The sequence below is a fragment of the Astatotilapia calliptera genome, chromosome 19 (genome assembly GCF_964374335.1).
Source record: "Astatotilapia calliptera chromosome 19, fAstCal68.1, whole genome shotgun sequence".
Classification (NCBI taxonomy): Eukaryota; Metazoa; Chordata; class Actinopteri; order Cichliformes; family Cichlidae; genus Astatotilapia; species Astatotilapia calliptera.
Window position 1 is genome coordinate 26,323,623 of NC_137440.1, and position 27,110 is coordinate 26,350,732.

At 42.8% G+C, this 27,110-nt stretch overlaps 1 protein-coding gene across 8 annotated transcripts in view; it reads left to right on the forward strand.

The window, feature by feature from the left end:
• Positions 1-27,110, forward strand: part of msrab (methionine sulfoxide reductase Ab) — a 41,943-nt gene that overhangs the window by 3,123 nt on the left and 11,710 nt on the right. For 2 of the 8 annotated variants that reach the window (XR_013903899.1, XR_013903900.1), the window contains exons 2-6: positions 5,841-5,909; positions 6,066-6,185; positions 10,575-10,679; positions 13,462-13,625; positions 22,072-22,178. Coding sequence is in view for 5 of the 8 variants with exons in the window: in XM_080294106.1 (XP_080150232.1) it covers positions 5,841-5,909; positions 6,066-6,185; positions 10,575-10,679; positions 13,462-13,625 (458 nt within the window). In the remaining 3 variants the exon portion in view is untranslated. Of the gene's footprint in view, positions 1-2,594; positions 3,216-5,840; positions 5,910-6,065; positions 6,186-10,574; positions 10,680-13,461; positions 13,626-22,071; positions 22,179-27,110 lie in introns of those variants that run through there. The other 6 variants (XR_013903898.1, XM_026151748.2, XM_080294108.1 and 3 more) reach the window with 5 other exon arrangements.

The window sequence follows — 27,110 nt, forward strand, 5'->3', positions numbered from 1 at the left end:
CTAAATTGTGCTCAAGGTGAAGGTCATACTTGTCGTTTTACGGGCAATAACATGAATTGCGATGGATTGTGAGCCGGATGAGTTACAGTGTCATTGACGTTCTGGCTCCAGTCTTTTCTCCACCTGAGCTGTAAAACTCAGCACAGCATCCTGAACAGTCAGTTTTTCAGTGACGGTTTTGGAGCAGCATTAATTACGGTGGCGTAAGAACAACACCAACACATTGATTCATTCTCCATTTGGGTTTTTCCCATGGAAGCTCTAGTATACTACAACCCTTCCATCCAGGCAGACTATGTACCGCCATATATAGTTTTAGTTTTGTTTTCCAAGCATTGCACAGTAAGTGAAGAGGCCATTTTACGATGACTAGAATGGATGCAGTATTTGTTGCTTAATTTATGTTGAATTAAATGTGTTTGAGCTGCAGGTCAGAATTATTTACTCTTTAAATTACAGTTTTTATTGGGTGGAAATAAAAATGTTAGTATTTGCTGGACTTTTGACATCACACTATGGGTTGCTGATATGGATACGATGACTAAGTAAATTGTATCCACAGAACTCTTGTGTTAGCCTGACATTTTCACAACTGTGGAGATATAAATATGGAGGTTTGGAGCTTTTTTACCTGCCCTGACATTAACTTTTCAAACCAAGTACCTCAGGATACATTTGCTGTGATACTATTTAGTAGAGTTGGAAATAAAAGTTATTTAATGTCTTTTTTTTTTCTACAAAAATGATAATAATCAAGCATGCCAACACCTGCCTTAAATGTGTCCTGAAGACGGAGCCAGTCTGCTATCAGTCTGCGATTGAATGGGGTTAAGTTAGCAATTACATGCAACCTGTTTCTGCAGCAATTAACTGTGATAGGTCATAGAAAAATCACATAACTGTTGCTGTCTACATGGACAGAAACTAATATTTAACTATTACATTTGTGCTCAGCAACTTTCCCTTTGTTTGAGCGGTTTGGTCGAGTAACATTATCTCAAGATGGTGGTGCATGAGATCAGCCCTCGCGTTTGTTGTATTTCCATAGTAGTTTGATTTAATGAATAAAATGTCGATATTTGGTGTCACTGTACTGTATCTGTATTTTTCCCCTCACCCCTCTGTTTAGCCTGTTTAGTGAATTTGTGTGATGTAGTCTGTGGACAGTAATAAAATCTTTCAGTCAACAACAAAATCTGTAGTGGCAGCAAAAGCCTGTTGGGATATGTGGTGGGATTGTGTACAAATAGTTGTTGATTAAGTCAGGATAACACAAATCTGTTTGGATCAAGTCCTCAGCTCTGTTATAGCCATCCTGGCACAGAAAATGTCACATTTAAACAACTGAATGAAATCATTTTACTACTTTTTGCTGAACTGTTCGGAATATCATTCATTCTGTGAGTCAAACATCCCTGCCTCACCTCAGCTCGTCTTGTCGTTTCATTCACTTTTTCGTCTTATTAATTCGGGACCGCAAGGCCAGTATCAGTGTACCACCAAGGAGAATCGTGGTGTGATATGAACATAGCTCTATCCACAAAGTGCATTGTGGGACCTGGGTGTGAGCGCATAGGATGAAGCCGTGCCGCAGCGTCCAGAGGTCCATCTGGGCATTATGCGCATGAAGGCTCCGCCCCGTCGTAAGTTCCTTCTCCGTCTGTTGAAGCAGCTCGGAGACACCGCATGGCAGAAATCTGTTCCTCCCCTTTCACCATGGGGGAGCAGTTTAGATGGGGTCGTTCAAGTGTGTGTATGTGTGTGTTGGAATAGCATGCTTCTGTGTTTGACGGTGTGAGCCATTAAGCATGAGTAATTTAAGGATTGCAAGAACGGTCTCCACATATGCCCTGTGCTGTCCCAGCCTCGTGTGTGTGTCCGAGTGCACGCACTTGCGTCCTGTCCACAATGAAGATCGCTAATTTTGAAAGCTACTTCTAGCCTTCCATTTAAAGAAGCACCCCGTTTCTTGTTCAGATGTCCTGTTGTCCTGTGTTCTCTCCCTTCCTTGCTCCAGTCTGTATAATGTACTCAGTGACCTTGGCGAGAATGATCCAGTGGCAGATTGCTACATGGTAGGGGCACAGTAGCTATTATTTTGAGTCAGTGCGGGATAGACTGCCAATATTTCTTCTAAACAGGATGGGGGAGGTCAGCTGACTAAAATCAATCTCTGCTACATGTTTCACTATAACTCTTAAAAGCAGCTTCATAGAGAAGATATATTTCTGGTGTTATACCTCTGTTGCTTCTCTTCCGTCTCTTGATGCCCTTGGGTTCCTAGTTTTGGAAAGAGCTTGGAGGGGGAGAAAGCATGCATGCGTTGAGTAAACATATAAATTAAGTATCCAAACAGAAGATAAATAAATGAGAGATTTGCTTATGGGCGGTCCTGCAGCTCACTGATTTTTACTAGAATGTCAGCGCAAGAACATAACCTGAAATCTGTCATTTGATTCTTGTATGGTTTCCATACCACAGTCAGTCAGTGAATTGGAGACCTTTACACTCTTCATGCATCTTGGTCAGTGCACTCTGGAGTAAACCCCTCTGTGACACTAGCTGTATAGAAAATCATTGGATTTGCTCTCATATATGTGTAGGGGGAGAATGAGCATTTTTCTTGGGCCACTTGGAGACTGTTTTATTTTTTTCCCATCACACCGGCTTGTGTTAGATTTACGAGCAGGCCCAAACAGGATGCTCCTCCATCTTTGAGGAAGGGGAATAGTGGAGCTGATGTAATAATCGCAATCTTTTTCCAACCCAGAATAGTGACTGTGTGAGGTGTATGTATGCATCACAATAACAAGTTGGGTTAGTTGTTTACAGGCCACAGCAGCAAAGTTTTCATTACTTACCTTTTAATGGTATTTTTTTTTATCCCCCCCTCCCCAATTTGTTCCACTCTTTCTCGCCCCTACCCACCCTCCCATTCAGCAGAGGAGTAGTTGGCAGCGGCATAAAGCATCAGCCTGCTCCGACGACTCGTGCCTGAGTCCCTGCCAACCTGTGTGAAGCTAGGAAGGGGAATAGGAAAGAGGGAGGGAAGGGGACGAAAGAGAGGAAAGCGATAGAATGGATTTTTTTTTTTGGAAGGAAGTAAACAGAGCAGCCTGGAAATCAACCTTCCAATGCCAGTTTTGGCATCCAGGGATAGAACCTCTCCCGGGTCCCTGTGAGGAGGCAGGAGCGCTTGGACTTCAGTTTTACGGGTGAGAAACACGGGATCACGGGTAGAAGCGGAGGTTAACAAAGACTAAATACCCACTAAAACAAGTCAAACTGGGCTTTATTGTCCGCTAAACAACAGACAGATTGTTGTCCCCTTGACTGGTGGTAAGCTTGATTCAAGCAGAGTGGCAGGGTGTCCGGGTTTGATTTTTCTGGTTCTGGTCCAGCCGCCTACAACCGACATCCTAAAAGCAACAAAAGGTGACCAACGTATTCCGCTTCTGTCCTGCTGCACTGTATAGAAGGTGCAGTGCTTTTCAGATATCCGAGAAAACAAAGACACGCAAAAAAATTACGCCCATATCTCATCCAAGTTGGGAAAAAAAGCCTTTTCATGAATCCTTCCCCCATATTCAGCCTGTTTTCTCCTTTTGTAAGCCCAGTCAGTCACCCTCCCTGCTTGTTTTTTTTTTTTTTTTTGTCGTCCTCTGTTCTTTCTTTTGCTGGCGTAGTGAGGGAGCGTAGTGAGGGTATTCAGTTCTTTCTCAGTGCCTGCGTGTGTTAGATGGGGTAATTCTGGCAGAGTGGGGTGTGGGCGCTGGTCTGGAGGGGGAGGGCGGGGGGTGCTGGACCAGGCACAGTGAAAGGAGCCAGCCTGGCACTGTCTGGACCTCTGCCAGATGCTCCCTGGGAGAAACACCCACTGCAGAGGTTGGTGTGCAGGTGATTGTGTGGCTGGTTGCGTGCATGCAGGCAGCCGCGCACATGTTTAGCAAGAAGGGAGTGAGGGATGATGGGAAGGTGGTGCGAGGAAGAGAGTGTGAAGTGAAGATGGAGAGCAGCTGACAGAGATGAGAGGGCGGGGAGATTTGGCTCTGAGTTTCCTTCTTTGGACAGTGCTGTGTCGGCATATTCTTGGCTAACTTTGTTTTTACCTCTCTCTCTCTCTTTTTTGTTTGTTTATTTGTTTGTGTGTTTGCTTTCTCCGTGTTCTCTTGGATGAAGTGCTTGGTCTTTTTATATAGCGCCCAAAGGCATGGTGGTCCGAAAGCCAAAAAGAATCCTTCACTGCCTCTCTGCTACCCTCATCTGTTGCTTCTCACTGGCTATTTACGCCTTTTATTGTTTTGGCAAGCTTGATCTCTCCTCCTCCCACTTCTCCTCCTTCTCTATCGCACACTCTTCTCCCTCTCACTCTCTCAGTTTCGCGCTCTCTTTCTCTCTCAGTCGTTTGGCAGCTACAGTACTTTTTATCGTCGTGGCCAGAAACAAAGGACAAGAGGGTGAGAGTGAGCGGAGGATAGAAACAATGCAAATTCACAGGGAAAAAACGGAAGATATCTAATGTTCTCACACCTCCTCAAGTCACCTCCATCGGATGAGAATATTTTGCCCGTACAGGCACTCATATACTTTGACTGGAGTTAACTGTGCTCGTGAACATGACCTAGCACTGCCAAACAACCTGCTGCTGAAAGACAGCACTGTCGCACAACAGGAGGGCAAGAAGAGACCGCCTTAGGGCACCCAGGCCCCCGTGACATTTTACTTCTTTGTGCTTGTGCAGTGTGCTACTCCACAGTAAAAAACAAACAGTTTTTTGTCAAGTAACAGAAGTGCCTTAGCACGCCAAGAAAGTATTATCAGCTCAAGTGTACTCTTTTATTGTGTAGTCTTCCAAACACTTAATCTTAAGGGCCCAAGCATTCAGAAACTGTTTCTTTTCTGTGCTCTGCTGTCTGGGTTCGGAACGATTTCTGGAAGCCTAAACTGAAGGTAGCTGCTGTTCTTTGGCCTTTTGTCGCAGAGGGAGATCATCCCATCTAGGAAATGAACTATTATGTCCGTATCAGATTAGAGATTGTTTTTATTCAGGTCAGTGTTGCACATAACATTTCTGAGCAGCCAGAAAGTAATCGCACATTGAACTCAGCGCAAGCGTCCATTATTGGGATGTGCCTAAGCTCTTAGTGTACCCCGTGGCCTGTTTATCTGTAGACTAATATTAGTGGTTGCAGTACAAACCAGCCTTGCTTAGTGGAGATTTGCACGCTAAGTCACCTCAGTCTTCTTAAACCCTAATCCCCCTCACACATTTGCGAGCTACACACTCACACACACACTTCCTTTTTAGCACTCTAATTCCACTCAGCACAGTTGGCAGTAGAGTGCTACCTCTCAGCACTCCAGTTTGTTTTACTTATTGGGTATTTTTAACATGATGAAGATTAGGGTGGCATTGAGTCTACTTGCAGTGCTCTTCCCCACATGTGAGGTTATACAGGCTCACGCCCTTGAAGTGTAGTCATCTTTTTTGCTTTGTGGACGCCCAGTGGTGTCGAGCTGCACACTAAACACGCTTTCATTCCACATAAAGTGAAGTAAGAGGGAGAGAGATCAGACAGAACTGCTGCTTTGTGTTTAATTGTGTGTATTGAGGAGAGGACAGCAGGGATAGAATAGCAGTCAAAGCTGTGTAATCCCTTAAATGTCTTTCCTGCACAGAAGCCTCTGGCTTTGATTTGCTGGCCCGGGGCAGCCTGTAAAGACTTGTGAGGCCAAATCGAGGCGCCTAATAGGCCTCTTTGCTCTCGTATTGTAATTTGTACTGTTGCAACACTGTGTTATGGTCTGAAGCCATATTTGCACACTGTTTCTTTTCACAGACAAGCATGCAGTCAATGGGAATCCAACTGTGGAGCCTTTCCCAGAAGGGATGGAGACCATCATGTTTGGTGAGACTGCACAATCACACTTTTGAAAAATCAGAAATAAACCAATATGGCATCCTCTTTTACCAGTTTGTGGTTAGTAACACATTTTGGCGAGAAGCTGGTTTTACTGTAGCGCTGAAGCAGGGGCGATTCATGCATTTGTTTGTGCGCATCCAGGAATGGGCTGTTTCTGGGGAGCCGAGAAACTTTTCTGGCGACTTCCGGGAGTCTTCTCCACACAAGTGGGCTATGCAAGTGGCTTCACACCAAACCCCACTTACGAAGAGGTCTGCTCAGGTACTGCGCTTTTACGCATTTGTGTAATTATACCTGCACTTTGATTTATAATAACCGATCATGCTACCTTCCCCTGAGCAGGACATTTTACTGTTACATCTATGGCCAAAATAAAACAGATAAACAGCTGGAAAGGTTGCTTTAAGTAAAGCTATCTCTTCCTCTTGCTCCTTCCCTTCATCTGCAGTCAACTACTCAGAATGCACCGCTCCAGATGGGCTGCACCCACCCGTCCCCACCCCCCCATGACCTACTTGTAAGGATTGGGCTCTGTACTGTGCTGTACTGCGGCGTTTTTGCCAACAGAGGTTACTGTGTATGAAGCGCCATAGATTGGGCTTCTTTCCCTGAGAGTTTGATTTGGCGAACGTGCCGGAGATGAAGGCATAAATCCTGAGTATTTGCAGTCGGAGGCTTTGAAAATGTTTGGCTACCTGTCTGAATCCCTCTAAATTAGTCTCTCAGCGGTCCTCATCATGACAGTCGAAAAGATTTATGTAGGCAGTTGATGTATATATTCAAGAGAATATGTTAGATTTTACTCTCCTTTTCCCTCCCTTGTGTTTTAGGAGATATGAGTGTTAGTTTGAGGCTTCTCCATCACTCCATACTGGCATAATGTCTAGGTGAAGGCACAGCATGGGAACGTGTAAAGGAAGGGAAAGATGCTCTGGGCTTAGTTGGCAGATTTTCTGAGCAGAGCCCTTCATAGAATTTCTATGTTTCTATCTGTTCTCCTCCCAGTCCTGCTTTCTGTCAGTTTCCCAGCAACACGATGGTCAGCTATGGAGGAAGATGGAGATGGAGACAGATGACAGAAAAAGAGAGACTGAGTGACGAAGCAAGTGGGGAAATGGGTAAAATAAACTTTTGAGGAAAAAAAGTGTGAGAAAGAATGGTTACCTGTCCATCGGCTGAGAGAGTGCAGGCGTCGCTCCATTGGCCATGACGGAGCAGAACACTGCGACGGCATGAGACCGAGGAGCTGTCAACACAGCCAAGGCAGGACAGACAGACAGACAGAAAGAAGGGGTTGATGGAACTGTCAGAAGAGCCAGGGAGGGATAGAAGGACAGGCTGGATGCTCTGACAGACAGAAATAGAAGAGGTTGAGGTGCAGTCAGATTCGACAGACACAGACAGACAGCTGGGAGTGATGAGAAAATGATGTTATTATCAATGAGCATATTTGAACTAATTTGTAAAACAGTCCATTGCACGAGATGTTTGCGATACAGAATCAAAGGCTAATGCTGATACCTTTCAGTTCTACCGTGCTGCATGAAGATGAATCCAGTCCTCCAACCATAACAGTCAGATAGACTGCTGATCATATCAATGGATTTTTAAAAATCTCTCATTAGTTTGTTATTTTCTGCCAAACCTTAGTAAACTAACAAGTGGTAAAATTGGTTACAAAAAAAGGTTGGTGATTGTTATTAGAACAAAAAAAACCCATAAATTCCAGACTCCAGTGTTTTGCTTATATCCTCACAGCGACACAGCACCACTACACGACTTCCATGTTTTCCACTTTAGTTCAGTTTATATCTTACAGATAGAGTTAATGGAGGCCATGTGTAGATCTCTAAGGTATAGGCCGTAAATTCTATTTCAGTGCAGGATCTGAACTATTAATATCACAACCACTATAATAAATAGGAGTGGAAGAAAGGAGAAAGACTGTGACTGTTTATATAGTCTTTCATACACTTTTGATTTGGGTTGGAAGGTCAGTTGTGTTTTGTGATTAAATATAGGACTTTTCTATAAGGAACCACTGTGATTATGTTGTGTCATTCACTGTGACTTGGAGCAGTGAGCAGAAAGTTTGCAGTAAATATGGCTTTGCTATAGGGCCATTACTGCAATAGAGAGTGTGTGTTTTATTGCTTCATGCTGTTTTGGCTCTGGATGATTGCTACTGGCATAAGAAACTTGTAAGACAAATGTCAGAAGGCAGTAGCCCCAATGTGAAGTTATATTTTTCAAGAATGCATTCTTCAGCACAGGCGTAGCTTCTGAGTGCATTCATATAGCCACTGTGGGTGAAATAACAATAATTATACTTAAGACTCTTGTTTGCTCACTGAAGGTAATTCCAAGTATTTCTGTGGATTTCCAAAGCTTTTTCACTCATTGCTGTTTATAACAGCAGATAACAATTAAACTAAAAAGGCCAACGGGATGCCATGTTGGGCTTTGAGGTATTTTTCACCCAGAGGGCTGTTCACCTTGCTGAAGGGTCCTTCAGCCAAAAATTGAATCTCTAGCAGCTTTAGTGTTGCTGGCCTTTTCCACTTTCACCCCTTTCATGTGCGACAACCCTGAAGAGTCATACCACAGTCATATTATTTCAGATCTTAACAGCTATTTTTGCTCCAGCTGAATTTCTACCATTTTTGTTGAGTTGCTCACAGCATGACTGCCAGTCTGCAACCACACTCACTGTTCTGTGTTTGCAGAATGTTTGCAATCCCACAGAGTTAGAGGTTTTATACAGGTAATACATATTAAATATGCCAAGTCCAGTATTATGCATAGTCTCGAGCCACCCCTCATTTCTTTATATTTTGCTAATATATTTAGCTAACTGTGTTACACCAGATAAATGACATCTGAAAGTGATGTCATTAAGAAATAATCCAGACCTGACCTAACACAGGACCCAAGAGATGCATCTGGCCCATCAGCTGATCCACCAGCTGTTCACTGAAGTCATAAGAAATGATTTCAGGGTGAGGGTGGCTGTTAAGAATTCAGTTCAATTCAATTCAGTTTTATTTATACAGCACCAAACCCCAACAACAGTCACCTCAAGGCACTTTATATAGTAACGTAGACCCTACAATAATACATACAGAGAAAAACCCAACAATGATAAGATGCCCAATGAGCAAGCACTTTGGCGACTGTGGGAAGGAAAAACTCCCTTTTAACAGGAAGAAACCTCCAGCAGAACCAGGCTCAGGGAGGGGAAGCCTGCTGCAACAGAGAGTATTTAAAGCATTTTTTAAAGTATTTAAAGGTCTTTTGAGACGATTATTGCAAATTTGCAATTTTTGGTTTAAATTGTCGTGTAACTGAGATCCAACAGTTAGTGTCTTCAGCCATCTATAAAACACAGTGGAGGATCTGTCATAGTGGTGTTGAGGATCGTATCATAATTGATGGAATAATGAATGCAGAAAACTGCCATCAGATTTTTATCCACTATGCAGTGCCATCTGGAAAGCATCTGAAAGCAGTGGCTCCATTTTCCAGCATGATAATGATCCCAAACACACTGCCAATGCATTTAAAGCATACCTGGATAGAAAAACACACAGAAAGCTTGACTAAGAGAGTTCAGACTGTGTTGAAGAATAAAGGTGGTCATATGAAATACTGTCTTTCAAGCTCCTATATACTGTACTTCTATGAGTATTTGCACATTTCATTAAATAGCTCCACCTGTTTCCAATTTTCCTTGCAAAATATAAACACTTGAGGAGTTTTGCTGCACAATATGCTTATATATTACAATCTAAATCTAAAAATATGCTTAAAGTTTCTAGCATCACCTTTTTTTTCAGAAATTAGTTAATACACACTCCTTGACTTTGGTAACAACAGTTTAAATAAACGAACTCCTCCATTTTCATTTGGCACACCATGTTCCTCTGAGCATCATTTAGAAAAGAGAAAGTTGGTTTCAAACCAGATGCATGAATTTGGCAGACATTCATCTATTATCTGCAATGCACCTGATAAATCTTTCTGTGTGGGCATCTTTTGTGTGTGTGCTGTATACTGTACTTACAGTTTCTTCTGAAGCAGTTCCAAGCTGACACCTCTGTCTTTATGTTTAGAAGAAAAATGTGTTTGCAAAGGGGTGCTTGGCGTTTGAGATTACCTTTTCTGCTCTAAATGTGTTTCCCGTTGCGGATGCACCTACATGTGAGACTTAAAGCAGCTCCTACTTTGTGAATGCCTGCAGGCAGCTTGTTGAAGCTTCGGGGTCCTGGCAGCTGCAGACAGGAGTGAGTGCTTTTGGCAACCTCCACCATAAACCCCAACATTGACTGCTTTCTCTCTTGCTCTCTCTTTCTATCTGAATCTCTCTTTCTGCCACTTTCTCTCTCCCCATTGTGCCATGAGCAATGGCTGACTGTCTTCTACCTGTGGCACCTGAACTCACTGCACAAGCATCCCACTCATGAGCTCTCCTTTGCAGTTTTCAGTAGGCAATTGTTTTAAATTTAATCAGCTGTTACAGTATGTCCAGTGTTTGTGGTGAAATGTAGGAGAACAGAGTGAAATAAGGAGAACCTGGATCGAGTGGACATCATAAGAGGGGATGTCGTGTCACTTTACTTAGATTAATGCAAATTTGTGCTTCTCCACTAGGTCTGACAGGTCACACCGAGGTGGTGAGAGTGGTGTTCTCCCCCCAAGACATCAGCCTTGAAGAACTGCTTAAACACTTTTGGGAGAAGCACGATCCAACACAAGGTAGCAGCGCACACATACACTCACAGACAAACCCCAAAGTTGCCCTCAAATAAGTCCTCTCCCAAGGGGCACAGGGTGTATTAGAGCAGAAGGATGATGCCCAGACGTGTGCCTGTGTGTGTGTTGTGGTGGGGGGAGGTCTCATGGGTGTAAGTCAACGCCAGACAGTGTTAATGTGTCTGAGATCCAGCCATCCATGGAGAGACCCACCAGTGTGGTGCATGTTCAAGCTCCCGAAAACCTCACTGAGCATGTGCGTCTTTCTTACTTTATTATATGTATACCAGCCTTTTGTCGTTCACTACACATATTGGATTCTGGGTGACGCAATGATGATACTAAATTCGCTCATTTCTAGGTTGAATAACGTCTTTGGATTTTTATGTTATTGTGCTCACTTGTGCTTCATCCGTGGGTTTAGTCCCTTAACGACATATCTGAAGTAGTCAGTGACAGGAAGCTGGTGACTGTTCAGAAACTTTGGAGCGACGTCGTAACAGCTCGCTTAACTAATTCAGATGCTTCACTTGTGATCGCTATTCCATCGCACTTGCACAGCATCGACAAGGACCACATCCCCCAAAAGCCATATCTCTTCTTTTCTTCAAGTCTGTTGCTCTCTTGTTTTCTGTGCTCACTGGAGGAGGTGATGTAAGAACATTAATGCACCGGGAGGATATGTAGAGGGTGTGTGCATCTATGTGTGTGTGAGAGACAGAAAGGACAGGCAAAGAGGTACTGTGCTCACTTATATTGAATGTAGGGAGGGGCATGACAACTTGGGAAGAGATGGATCAAAGATTCATAGGCCCAACCTTCAGGCTTGTGTGCACACACGCAACACTCACAGTAACGTTGCCCGTGACGGTTTTGTCATCCCTTTTGCATCTGTCATGATTGCTCTCTCATGATCGCTCCTGGTGTGACCTACATACACTGGAATGTCAGCCATGTTTGTGCGTCTACCGCAAATACCCAGATAAATACAAGCATAAGCTTTTCACTTCGGCTGTTCTACATGAGGCAGGATTTTGGAAGGATGCAGGGGAAGAAGAAGCTACTGAGCGCTGAAGATCATCCAAGAGCCCCATCCTCCTAATCAGAAGGGATTCTTCTCCTGTTGACCACAGCTGAGAGCAGAGACACGTCTTACTGGGGGCAAAGAGTCGAGCTGACACACCACGGTGAAAAAGCAGTGAGGCCAAAAGACTAGTCATGCATTTCCCTTGACTCGCTGCCTTGTCTCATCTCATGTTTTATTAATAGTGTGCAGCTTATTGTCTATGCACTATGTATTTTTATTTTTATTTTTTTGTCACAGGTAAGATCAGACGACATATTTTGGAATAACCACAAACTCAAATGTACTTTTTTCTCAGTCTCCCTGAGTGTTGCTCCTTTGCGCGTGACTTAAATGTGAATCCCGGCCGTTTCTCTCTTCTCAGATTCCGGGTTCACGTGTAGCAGAAATTCCTCTGATTTGACAAATGTAGCATGGAGTGGTGGAAAAGGGCCCGCTGGCTGTGCCTTCACGCATGCTTAAGCTCCAATTTATTCTGTCCACCTTAGAGCTGGGCTTAAAAGAGAATGGAGAAATTAAGGAAGTTCACTCTTTTCCCTTTTAACTGCACACATTCACTAGAGATCGTATATGAAGACGAGCCCGGGAGCATTACGAATTCTGTTTTCTCCTGGCACGTATCAAAACAGCAGAGGTTTGATAGATATAGATATATATCTATAAAAACATATGCGCGTGTGTGTGTCGGGGGGGCAATGCACAGGTGCATATTCAGTTGCATGTAATGCTTCCCTTTTAATGCGTTCATGTGGGTGTGTGCATGCACATATGTGTATGTGTTTTGATATCTGTGCCTCTCTGCTTTGCCTCAGTTCAAAAGGGTTTAGTCCCGACAACGTGATGTCGGGCTGCGTCAGCTCCACCAATCCCAGCCTGGATAGCAACATTAGCAGCCAATCAGAAACTCCCAGCAGCCTTTGCTGTGTGCCCCCTTTCCATATTCAGCAACACTAGTCTCAATCTGCTGGCTTCTTTGGGATGTTGCATAAAGCCACCCCCACACCCCCCCATTCCAACATGCTTCCATATTATAAGTTTCTCATGTCTACGTTCAGTCAACTCTTCAGGAGCACCCCTCCACGCCAGTGAATGACAAACTCTCAACAGTCGGGTGACATTGCATGTCAGAGGGCAGCAGCCATTTTGTTGCATCTTGAAAGCTGAAAACGTGATTTCGTTGAGGATGATCACCGCTGACTTGCGAGCCCATCCAGTTTTTCTTTCGCTTTAATGCGGACTCCGGCGCAGTAAAATTTTACCTTATGCACAAGTGCCCACTATGCCTACTTTAAGCTTTAATTAAGCTTTGCTTCATTTGAACATACACTTAAGAGCACACCCATGCATACTGTGCATGCAGAGAGTGTACACAGCAGCATAGGCTGCTTGTCAGTGTATTCACTGGACGAGTCCTTGTTACAGAGGCCTGTAGGCCCGGTTTCACTCTCTGTTTTTGCTATCTCCGCACTCCCTGTGGAAGATAGGAGCACCTAATCTGGTCATTTCTTTATCCTGCCAACCTTTCAGCGCAAACCCCACTGTTTCTCTCTGTTACTTCAATATTTGCCTTACCACCCTTTTTTTTTAATCCTTAACCCTTTTAAACAAGCACCCCCCCCCCTTTTTTTCTCTGATTTCTTATTCTGTTTTCTATCTTCTTTCCTCCAATTCTTTCCTCTGTGTTTGCACATTCTGTCCCAGTTTCCCCCTCTCCTCCTGTCTCATCCTATCACCCCCTCCGCCTTCCCACCCCACCCATTTCACCTGCACCCCCTACCCCTGTCCCTTTTGCAGTGAGTGGAGCGGAGGGGCAAGTGAGAGAGCAAACGGCCCGGAGCCCGTCAGTACATCCGCAGAGCAGCACAGTGAGTCGACCGCTCCCTGAGGCCATCCGCTCATCACACAAACACACTCACATTCACTCACTCCTCTTTTATCTCTTAGTCACTCTCTCCTCCCTGCTCCTCATCCCCCCCCTCCCCCCCCGCTCTCCTCATCTCTTCCTCCGTTCCCCTTGTCCCCCACCCTCTCCGCCGCCCTTCATCTTAACAAGCGAGGCTTTTCCCCTCCTCATTGTTTCCTCCCCATCTCTTTTTCCCCTTCTTTGCTTCCTCTTCCCTCATTCCCTCCATCCTCTCTATTTTTTGAGGCCATGCAGTATTTATGTTGTGGGCTGCTGATGCTGCGTCAGTGAACAGACATCACAGGCATACACCGATAGACACAAAAACACAAGTGTACAACTAAAATGGCCGACGCATCTGTCCTCATTTGATAGCGTCTGCACCATACATGCATGCTAACCTTTGTAGGTTAGATACTTTAAATAGTTTAGTTAAAAAGAAGAAAAGAAAAAAATGATTGTGAGGGGTTTTTTACATTTGAGCTTGGGGTTTTTTTTTTGTTCTAAAATCTATATTTTACAATATGAATGTAAGTTGCACAGCATTGTTGCTGCATTACATTCTATATGACAAGCTGTATTTAAATGGCTTATTGCCTATCACACATAAACATGATCTATTTGAGTCACCCTAGCAGCGGTTACTTTCTGACAATTGCAATGAGCATGAATATTCCTTTATGTAATATCTTCACCCCAGCTGGCGGCGACACACGTCAATTCCCTGTTGGGGTACCCCCGTGTCCCCCCCGTGTCACCACATCCCTCAATTTCAGGGGTGCCCGTGCACATCCAAAGCCAAAATCCCACAGGAGATGACCTTGACATATAACCCATGACCTCTGCAACCCCCCACACTTCTAATCCAACCCTGTTTCTCTCCTGTGGTTGGCTGAGGTTGGCGGGCTCATTACCAGGTGTCGGTTATTACACCCTCACACATGCTGACGGCCTTAATTTATGGAGATTGAGGCACGTGTGTTCACAGCGTGGGGGTTGAGTTCTGCATGTCCATTTGAATATGTTAAAGTTTTCTAACATTTTCATACTTCAATATTTCGATGTATTTTTTTCAATTTACAAATTTGCAACCTTTCTTTCTGTGGGTTTTTGTGAACGTATTCATATTTCGTGGTAATAACCCAACACTGATGACAACTGGACTGAAAAAATATATTTAGAGCTAGACATGAGATTTGGGGTTCCAAAGGTAAGTGTGGTTTCTTCTTTCAAAATTAAAGTCTAAACTAAAGTGTTTTTCAGAATAAAGAGTGATAGTGTCCTAAACATTTTAAGTTTTTTGACTGCCTGTCGTACATTTAATTTGACAGCACACAAAATGAGATCAAATTTATTAAAAGAAAAATAAGATGTGCAGCATTTGAAAAATCAATATTTAAAAAAACATATTCCCTCCAGGGAAGAGAAACTGCATGTACTTAATTCTGGACAGAAACTCAAAGAAGTTAGAGTGTTATTATTGTAACTGTTAATTTGGAGCAGTCAGGGTTTTTTTTTTTTTATATTTCTGTTTACTTCATTTTTACATAATTATATAATATGTAAATTTGATCCCAGTAGGAGGTTTGGGTTTGCTGAAACTGCTGACCTGAACTCTGTCTAAAGTAGAGAGGGATATAACTCGAGGAATCCAACTTATGCTCTCAGTATGGACTGACTGGAGTACAATGGTAGAGCTCGCTTCACTGTTGGAGCAGCTAAAAATAAACAGCTCAGGGTTAGAGTCACAGTGGTCTGACAACATGCCCAGAACTATGAAGTGATCATGTTAGAGAGCACTGCTCCTGTATGGAGAAATTAAAAACAGTAAGATGAGGCAGCTTTTCAAAAGAGGTAACTGCAGCTATCTACCTCATGCATTGTCACATAAACAGATGTAGTCGCGGTAACATCCCTGAGAGTCACAGCTCTGATTTAAAACTACCTCCTTTCAGTGTTGTGTCACTACCTCACAGCAAGCTTTGCAATGGCTTATTTTTTTCCTTTGAATGGTTATGTTATATATGCATACAGTACATCTGTCCGTATGTGTGCGAATGCGTTTGCACGTGCAGGAGAGAGTGTGTGTCCGCTGGGGATGCTCTCCTCATCCCATCTCCGTACTCTGCCTCTGTCTCCAGCGCATCAGGAGCGTCTTACATAAGAACAGGGCAAAAATAGCATCTGAGAGTGGAGAGGAGGAGAGAGCTCTGCTGGCACGCACAGTCGTAACAGGACCGCGGGGCACGGCACAACCCTGAGTACTATCACACACACACAAATGCACAGGGAAGACTGCAGTTATCAGTCATTATACATCTTTTTGTGTTTCCGTGCGTGCGTGTGTGTACTTTTCTGACAGAATAGTAGAAATGAGGACTCCGCGAACACCGAATAATTCCCGATGATCTTTCAGCATGGGCACAGGGCTGTGTTAAACCTCCTCCGTAACCAGAGTTGTGTATGCATCGCACTAAACGGAGGTAGAGAGTAAGGAATCAAGAGTTGAAAAATAAAAAAGAAACTACATTAGTTCATTAGTTTTCACTGTGCTGCAGTGTAATTGGTATGTGCTGCCAAGTGCAGTAGTTCTGAATTCACTTCACATGTTTTTCCCGCCGTGTTCAGAAGCATGCAGAAAGTCACCAATTATGCAGAAGCGTTTCTTAATTGCAGACACCTACAGAAGCTTGACTGCTGAAATGTTTGTTGTTCTTTCTTCTAATGATTTTTTTGTGCCTCATTTTCTTGTTTTACATCTATTTAAGTGTCAACTGCGCGTTTGAAATACAGGGATGGTAGAGCAGCCGATAAAGACCGAAGGGGAGGTGGGAACGGTACGTGAAGCGGTGGAGTGCTACCAGATGAAGGATCACGGATAAAAAAAATAAGCCCCCACTTCCGTAGGATGGCGGGAAAGTGGAGCATGTTTAAAGTGTGCCACTCGCTCTTCCCTGGCTTGTAATTTCTACCTTCATCACTTGTTCGTCTCCTCCCTCCCTACCAGTTTGTCACAACACCAGCCTTCATTTTAATCTGATTACTTTCTTACTATTTCATCTCTTTTCTTGGCCTGCAAATAATTTTTTTTTTAATTCACAAGTCTGGCTACTCGCTGGTGCCAGAACACGCCCCCCCCCCCCCCCCCCAAAAATCTCTCTGCATCCTTTCAGCACAAAAAACATATACGTGCATATGGCAAAGAAAGCAAGGAAAGAAATCTGGAAACAAATTAGTAAGTGGGCAATGAGGCAAGAGCTAGAGAAAGAAAGTGAAAAAGCCCAGAGTGCTGAAGGAAGGAGGGAAAGTGAAGTTGGGAGTGGGAGAAATGGCGTGCTTTTATCCCCAACAGCCAGAAGGGACAAGCTGAGTGGAGCCTTTTTGTATGTGTGTGTGTGTGCAAGGACAAACATTGGAAGAAATTGTATAGAGTTGCAAGAAATCTCAGCAGGTTTAAACGCAACAAGACCCAGAAGAGTTTGCTTCTGCATACGCTGGTTTGTGTGCAAGCGTCTCTTGAAGAGAGTAGCTACTCCCTGTGAGACTTCCGCCCTCCCTCTTTTTCTCACTGTGGCTTCCATTTGTGTTAAAAGATACACTTTAAAGGTTCTCATTTGGTCAGGGAGGGGGGTTGGAGGTATACATCAGTAACCCAGAGAGGCAGTGTTCATATCTATCCATTCACTTCCGTTTATCCTTTCCAGGGTCGAGGGAGGTGCTGGATTCTATCCCAGCTCTCATAGGGCAAGAGGCAGGGTACACCCTAACACATAGAGACACAGACAACCATTCGCACTCACATTGACACCTATGGGCAATTTAGATTAACTGCAGGTTTTTGGAGTGTGGGAGGAGTACCTGGGGAGAACCCACACAAACACAGGGAGAACATGCAAAGTCCACACAGAAAGACCCCTGCCTGATGGTGCCTGATGGTGGAATTGAACTCAGGACCTTCTTGCTGTGCGGCAACAGTGCTAACCACCGTGCCAACGTGCTGCCCTATAGATATATATCTATATATACATATATATGTGGATGAGTGTGTTTGTGTGTGTGTACATGTGTCACCTGTAGCCCCTCCTCTTCTGTCCACCCCCATTACCCTCTGCTTTCAGAGGCAAGGCTCTCATGCATAATGCAGAGTGAACAGGGAGGCTCTCATTAATAATTACTGCTGCCTTTGATGGATGGAGAAAATAATGAAGGGGGCTGTTAAAAATGGAGAGACTGAGAGAGACGATGGAGGCGGGAGGGGAGAATCAAGAGTTTTTGGGGTGTTTCCCCCCCTCCTGTTTTTTTTTTTTTTGTTTTTTTTTTTTTGCCATCATAGTTGAGGGCTGAATGCTTATGGGGATGGATTTGGAGTTAGTATAATCAAAGGCTAGGCTCATATTTTGGATGGTGTTAATATTTTGATTAGGGAGTGACTCCTTCTGATGGTGGATGGATCTCAGAACTTAATTGTGTTGGAAGCTGCAATTACCACTCCAGGGTGTTTGTCTCTTGGCTTTTCTCTGATATTCCATATCGTCTACCACTTCTTTGTGATGAGAAGCCTTTTTCATCTTTACTTTTTTATGTGAGATATTAAGCTTCCACTGTTTCTGTAAGGTGGAAAATTAATTATGTTCAGCTGTATAAGAAAAAAAAAAGCTTTAATCAAATTAAAGCGGAGTAAATTTCGAGATATTTGATGGTGTTCCCTGGCATAATTAATATATGTGTTGCTGCATACGACACCATGCACGTGCATATGCAAGCGGTGCTCTGTGCGTGGTCAGCATGCTCAGGACCACAGGTCAGCAGGATAGGTCAGAGGGAAGCGCCAAGCTGCAAAACCCCTTCGAGTTAACCAATCAGAGGAAAGACTCTGAGTGAGAAGCCAATGGAAGATTGAGTTGGTAGCCTTTGATAGAGGGGCAACCATTTACACTGAACAGCAGTGCTGGAGGGTGGGGGGTGCACAATGCAGGTTTACGGAAGATGGAGTTTGAGGGTATAGATGCAGTAAATGCTAAATTAAAGATATAAAAAGGTAAAATTAGAAAATATTACAAAATTGCAGAATATTTGTATTTGAGTTCCAAGCTGGTGGATCATAGAGAACACACACACTGATTCCAAGCAACAGGGTGACATTTTGAAACTTAATTACTATTAGTTGGTTTTTACTGAAGGTCAGAGCAGTTATGTGTTCATTTTATTTCACTCACTATCCAAGTTACTCCAAGTATGCACTGTCGTAAAATTTACCTGTATATCACTTTTACTTAGGATTGCCGATTTCAAATGTATTTATTTGTATTGCATTTATGATATGTATGCCTTCTTTGTTTTTAGATCATGTTTTAAGTGTACGAGCATTTGATATTGTTCCAGAAATATTCAGTGAAGCAAATTCCTCAAGGCAGCAACATTAGTAACAGTGAGTTTATTCAACGTGTGTCGGAGAGCAGTCAATGCCTGCTTGTCTGCTCTGATTTGAATGAAGACCAGATGAATACTTATAGCCATTATGCCTGAACAGACTGTGTCACAGATAGGTTGTGACACTCTATGATGTAAGGTAGCATTTAATCTAAAGAGAACACGATATGCAGATCACTGTGTCAGGGAGATATCTTGTCCGTACAGTGAGTGGAAATTGTTATTCTGCCACAGTATAGATTGAACACCCACATCTGAGATGTAACAACAGACATCGCTTACAGTGTGTTGTTTTACCTTACACGTACAACAAACCTTACATTTAGTGACGTAAATATTTGAAGTATGACACGTTTTTTTGTCGTTTTGCCATTTTCATACATAGTTCCACATAATAGGCTGAAAAAGAAATTGGACAGTTGACTTACAAGAAGCTCTGTGACCAGGTGAGACCTGTACCTTTGTTTTTCCATGATAAATGAAGCGGATAATAGATCTGGAGTTGCTTTAAAATGTGGAATTTACATTTTCTATCTGTTTACTGGAGCTGTCAGCTCCAGGTCCAAAGAGCTATTGATGCAAGTGAAGAAGGCCATCATTAGGCTGAAAAGTTAAACCTATCGGGGAGATAGGAAATCTTTAGGAGAGGGGAAATTGAAAGTCTGATGCACTTTTAAAAAGAAGCGCTGCACTGACCAGCTCAGCAAACCAATCCCCCCCCCCCCAAAAAAAAAAACACCTAAAGACAACTGAAGCCACCATTATTCAAACTCACAAGGCTGTAACCATTATTTTTACGTTAACAATTGGTTTGAGGAACACTTGTAATGAGAGCAGTTTCATTCTTAGTGACGAACTAGCCCTTATCATCTCTTTACCATCTTTCAGCTCATTGTTTTGGTTTGAACAAACAACACAAATGTACAATATGGGAATTTTGTTATTGTTGATGTCTGTAACGTAACTTCAAAAGCAAGACCATTCTCACCTTTGTTGGTTGCTTTTACAACTTGTGATTTTAGGGGTAAATCAGATTTTGAAGGTGGTTTACTTTTTGCGAGAGTATATCACCATGGTAACTTGTGCTGCAGACCTAACCTCCTCTGGAACAGGTAATGTTCAACATTAGAGATCTGCAGCTATGAAATCACCACATAAAGATCAAGCAGATCTATGGAAAATAGCTTTACCATTGCATTCATGGATCCAGAGATAGAAGGAGGAGCTGAATTTTTTAAGAGCGTCCAAAGTCTTTGCTTTTCCCTCCTGAGCCTTAGTGATAAATATAGATTCTTAATGCACTTTTATTCCTTTATGCTTTTTCCCTGTTGGCTGTAAACTATTTTACAACAGTTGTTTTGTTCTATAAGCATTAATATACAAATTTAAAACAGGACAGCTATTTGTACTTGTGGATCTTACACTAAATTTTTGAATGTGAAAAAAAAATCCTAAAACTTACTTACTTACATTAAAAATGTTAAAGGAATTTAACAGAATATTGAAATCAAGTTTTCTCCCACGTCTTCCATTATAAAACTGTGATATCAATAATTCTCGTACCTCACACAGTCTGTATTTTTTCCGGCTTTTCTTCCCAGCTTCAAATAGGCTAGACTTTATTAATGTGGGAGGTGTTTTCCAGTCTTACTGACAAAAGTGCTTAAAGTGCTCACACATTCATACAGGGCTTTTAATACTAAACTACTGTTCAGCACTTTTCCTCTCACACACACACTCTCATACTAGCACACATTGTCTGTGGCAGTCGGTTTTATATGTGTTTATTCTCTAAATATTTTTCTAATATCATTGTATTATCTTTCTTTGTAAGATCAGTTGCTCTTCTGTCAGTAGACCTGCCCACATTTGCAATGCCTTTCATGTGAACACACTCGTAGCTAGATTTGGAAGTCCTGGGTTGACTTACTGAGTCGGATTGCCTTGCTTTGGTACAGGGCCCAGCACAGTTTCAAAATACAACACAAATGAGCAAAACTGTTGTTTCAAAATGTTGTGTGACTTTTTTCAAGAGTTGCTTCTTGCCAGATGTCTGAAGAGGCAGATGTTTGCCAAAATGTTCACGCCAGTTTGATCCCATGCTGCTGCTTTCTGGCCATGTAGGATATGGTGCCCCAGAAAAATCTGTGTTAAAACAAGAAAAAGAGAAAGGGAAGGAGACACAAAAGCATATTACCTCTACATGACAAAGACACAGCAAAATGTTCTGAATATGGTGACAGAAACATGACAAGCTTTAAAATGTAAGAATGAACCATTTGTTTTGCTTGCCAATCGCTGACCAGTAGCCAAAAGTGCAGTAAAATGAGAGTGGCTGGAAGGAGGAGTAAACGTGTTGTCCACATGAACTAATCCACCATCAAAATCAGGCTGAAAGACATATCTGACAGGCCTCTAAACAAGAACACATGTATCAGTGATTCAAGCCCATAACAAAACGCCAATGACTGAAAAAGACAAGGATTTAGAAAGATAGAAGAAGACAAGAATGACACACTTCAGTAAAGAAAGGAAACAAATGCAGAGTGGGAGATGTGTCCACGGATGTCTGAGCTGCTCAGGAGTTTAGCATTTGAAAAGCATAGAAAGGATGGCAGCTGTTTGGCCCCCTAATCAAGTTACAGTATACCTGGATATCCTCCCAAACACTCTGACGTAAAGCTGATGAAAATGTTTGACACTGTCACATAGATGACAAAGAAGAGGAAAATGTGTCCACCTTCATTTGCCCATACACCTACACGACTCAGGCCTTCCTAATGAAAGCCTGAATCTGCTGTGAACTTTGAATTCATTCGGCCTCATGAATTCAAGACGCAGGATGATGACATAATTATGAAAGCCTTTTGCATGCAAATCACATTGTGTCTGCTCTGATTGTGGTGCTTCATGCATTTTTGTGGGGTGTCTTATTTTTCCTTTGTGTGTGTGTGTGTGTGTATGTGTGTTTTATGCAGGTATGAAGCAGCACAATGACCAAGGTACTCAGTATCGTTCAGCCATTTACACATCCAACCCCACTCAGCAGGAGATTGCGCTGAAGAGTAAAGTGGCCTTCCAGCAGGTATGATACCCCCTCACACACATCAGGAGGTTTTATTATTATATTTACTCAAGTATGGGATTGCATATAACCAAACTATAAGCCAAGTAAAGCAGTAGCCACGGAGCGACTCTTGAAAAATGTGAAGAAAGTCTCACACACCTTTCCAGTTAAAAGACTAACGTAATGCATGTATATAAATATGACTGAGTCATCATATATAGGTTTTATCAGTATATAGGAACCTTTTTGAGTGTTGCAGCAGTCTAAGTGGTAGTTTGGAGCTTTCTTTATTATTTGAATGGCAATTAAAAATTAGTGTCTGGAGTAGCAACCTCTTATGCAGTTTAGTCAAGCAAAACCATCTTTTTAGGTGATATGCATCTAAACCGTCTTTCTTAAACCGAAAGAGAGGAAGGGGGTCAAAAGGCCATCTTAACTGATTTCTAAAGCTCTCCCTTTCAATGGCGCACGCGTGCTTCTTTTGTTCATTCTATTGTTCTGCCCATCAGCCTGCCGATCCGTCCGTTGTTCCCGGCATCACCCTCTTCGCTCCTCCAAATGGTATTCATGGATGAGCTGGCAGGGGGCAGAGGGGAGCAAATTATGATCGTTAGGGTTACTTGGGGCTCCCGGGGTCAGCAGCCAGGCGCTGCGGGCCTGTTTTGTTGCCGTGGCAACAACCTCCCAACCTTGGCCTTGGGCTTGGGTCAGAGGTTAGAGAGGAGTGGCAGCTGGGACCATAAAGGTGGGGGAGGAAGAACATGAAAAGTACGAGAGAGCCAGTTAGATCAGAGAGTCATCGCTGACAGGTTATCAACTGAAGATGACCCTGCCCTTTGGCTGTCAACTGACCACGACCTCATCACACCCACACGCACACAAGCACACATACCACCAAGATACACCCTTGAAGTATTTTTTAAAAAGCTAAAGAGCATGGGGCAAATGGATGAAGCCTGTAACAGTCAACAAAGAAACAGGGAGAGAAATGCACAGATGGCACACATGCATTACCATCTGCATAGTAAGAGACAGGAGGAAATTACATGTGTATATTTTGAGTTTAAAAGTTCATCTTTGAACTTAGAAATGGCATTCGACCAAACAATCTTACCTGTGATCTGTTTGGCAGCTCTTTGGAGTTCACCCGGTTCACTGTAGGGCCTCAAATGCAAGTGAAAGTGAAAACTTTTAGGAGACCCAGAATAATCAGTAGTTGCGAAGTGCTTACATTGAATTTTCTTGTTACCTGGGACCAATAGCAAGTAGTTTCAATGACCCATTTTCACCTGGAATTTGAGCGTGCGGCACCCTCAACCTCTGGATGCTTGCAGTTGCAAGGACTGCACAGTTCACCTGGTGGGAGACAGCCTGTCTCATTTCAACCTTAACTGGCAAGAGTCAGTCTCGAACAGATTGGAGAAAGGCCTGCAACTAATTGCTATTCAATTTATAAAGGCAGACAGATTGGCATGTGCTCCTTCAAATAATGAAACACACAAACCTGAGTGACTAAGGTTTGTGGCAGGCAATTAACTGTAAATTATGCTTTTTACACCAAAAGCATGTCTTATTTTGTGGCTGATATGTGTGTGTGATAATTGCCTCTAGGAGTGTTTATTTATTTGGAAAGACGGGGGAGATGTTATCAGAATGAGTGTGTAATTGGCATGACTGGATGGCTCAAAGCTGTGAGCACAGTGCTAAAACTTTGGCTCTGTCCTGTCGCTCTTTATTCAGTCCCCGCTCTGAGTGTTTAGAGACGAGCCACATATTCCTGCTCCACAGTAATACTGGGATTTTATTGAAGCAGAGCAGAACTGAACTGAACTTAATGGAGCGATGGAGGGAGGGGAGGAGGAGTATCCTTGTATGCAAGGCACATACAAGGATACATCTTGCTTTCCTTTTTACAGTGAGCAGAGCCGGTTCCAGTGTTTCAGACATTTCTACACAGACGTCAGGACATAATTCAATCATCTCTCCATGGCTTTTTTCCAGGGTTCTGTTGCCTTTATCCCATTTATCAATGCTCCCCGTCTAGCCCAAACTCAAATATATGTCAAAGGTAGCATCATGATGGTGTAAAATCTTTATAAAATCAAACAAAAACATCAAGAATGAGATTTCCATACCAGATCGGTTGGGGCCCCGAGTTAAAAATGACCTCCTCCGGTGCTGTTTGCCAACAAGGTGCTGGTGGAAACTGATCTATTGTTGGCTAAAGACAAAGAAAGCAGAGATATGGAAGTTGTGTTCGGACTCAGTGAGAGAGAAGGATGATCTGTACATGAGAGTAAGAAGCAGGTGAAAGAGAGGTGGAGGCATGCTCTGGAGACAAGAGGAGTGAAAGTCTGTAGAAACAAGGCACAATACATGCGTGTGAATGAGAGGGAGACAGGTATGACAGTGAAGCTGCAGGTAGTGAAGGTATATTAGTTTGAATACCTGGGATCAACCATCCAGAGCAACGGAAAGGGCACAAGAGAGGTGAAGAAGAGGATGTAGGCAGCGTGAAGTGGGAGGAGATGAGTGTCAGGGTAACTTGTCACAGAAGGACAGCAGCATGAGTGAAAGGAAAGGATGTATTGTTTGGAGATGGTGGAACTGAGAAAAAGACCAGAGGAGGAGCTGAAGACAGCAGAGATTTTTTTGGGACTGACCAGACAAGATTAAAAATGAGTCCATCAGAGCTTAGCTGAGGTTGACCAGTTTGGAGAGAAAGTTAGAGAAGCAAGGCTGAGATTGTTTGGACATGTGCAGAGGAGGGATAGTGGATATATTGGGCATGTTAAATACGGAAGCTGCCAGAGAGGAGGAAAGGGATAGTGTGAGACGGAGGCAACCGCTAAAGGGAGAACCTGAAAGAAGAAAACCCAGACCAATGCACGCATTTGGTACAGTAACAATATCCTCATTAACACGTGGATCTTATATAGCGCTTGTCTACTGTAAGTACTCACAGTGCTTTACACAACATGGCTCAATCACCCATTCACGCTCCTTCATACAGGGACTCTTTTCTATACTAAACATCTGATATGGACGGCAACAAACATCCACAGATTTGTGATTTATCACAGTTAATCTCTGTTTTATTGCAAACACATTGCATGTAAGTGCCAACTTGACCCAATTCAAAGGAAAAATCAACAGCACGCCGACTGCCTCTTATTGCCGTTTTGTCCCTGTTTTATCGCCTTCTTGACACACCAAAGTTGCTTTGAAGATGGCAACTGACTGAGTAGTCTCAGATCTGGTCCCCGTCTTTGATGTGATCATTTCAAACATTGATGGTACACAGTCATAATAACTTCGGTCACATACGACATGCGACTTTAGATGAACGAAATCAGGCAGATATAAAAGGTTGCTTTGGCGTTTTTTTCTCCTTAAGTTCATTGTTAAATATCTCTTTTTTATTAGCGAGGATAGCAGCCATGCTAAATCTTTGCGTTATTGTCCAGCTGTTGTGTTTCCTTATCATTACTCAACACAAAACATTAGTTTTAAATGGTAACTTGCTACTTAAGAGGACATGTTATGTCTGTATATTTGAAACTTTTCACATGTCATTACATTATTCATTCATTCATTTGTTACCAACTATGAGCAGGGAAATTATATCATCTATTTATTGCCCCTCCACTTTGAAATAATTCAGCCATCCTGAATCTCCTGTAGAACTTTCAGTCATTTTAAACATTATTTTGTACACCGAAAAGGCATAACATTATGATCACGTGCCTAATATTGTGCTGTTGCCTAAACAGCCCTGACCTGTCGAAGCGTGGACTACATGAAGGTAGAAGGTGTGCTATTTTATCTTGCAGATCCTTTTAAGTCCTGTAAGATGCGAGATGTTGGGTTTGTTTGTCCAGCACATCCCACAAATGCTTGATCAGTTGAGATCTGGGGAATTTGGAAGTCAAGTCAACACCTCAAACTTGTTGTTGTTCTCCTCAAACCATTCCTGAACCTATTTTTCTTTGTGGCAGGGTGCATTATCCTCTCCATTAAGGGTGTACATGGTGTACAACAATGCTTAGATAGGTGGTACGTGTCAAAGTTTCCTAGAAGAACATTGCCCAAAGCATCACACTGCCTTCACCGGCTTGCCTTCTTCCCCTAGTGAATCCTGGTGTTTCCCAGATGAGTGACGCGCACTTACCCCATCATCTATGTGATACCCCAGACCAGGCTACCTTCTTCCATAGCTTCTATTGATCCATTGGTCTAGCCATCACAGTTTGGCCCCATTTGGCTCTGGTCCAACTCAAATCCTTATTTTTCCTGCTTCTAAAACAACGTTGAGGACAAAATGTTCACTTGCTCCCTAATGTATCCCACACAGTAACAGGCCCCATGACCACCTGTCAGTGGTCAAAATGTTATGCCTGATCGATGTATGATCCCCAGCAGGTCAGCAGATTAGGGTCATCTTTTCCAGGCAGCTCTAGACTAGAGAGGTTTTGTACATTGTACTCATTCAAAGAATATCAATATCACCCTTAAATATGTCATTGCATGATATGATATGTTATTGTAATATTATTAAATGATTTTCTATTATGAATTTGAGATTTTTTAAGACAAGATGAGATGTTTTTCTTTTTTTTAATAATTAAAATAGCCAGAAAAATTAAATGTAATTATTTACAAGTAGATGAATGTTAAACAAACAAACTGAGTTTGTATCACAGCACAGAAAAGGCTGTTATAGTGAGCATTATATCATCACCTGCCTGAGAAGGGCTGAGAATAAATAACCAGTCCATAGAAGACCCTTCAAAACACACACACTCACATTTGCAAACTTCTAGAATAGAAACAGTATTCACTCAATCTCCCCGACTCTCTGGAACGCTGCTGACTCCACCAATCTGTCAGCCACTTCAGTGGCACCCCAGTTCCATCTGAGGGCCACTGGGACCACTGGGATACGTGTCT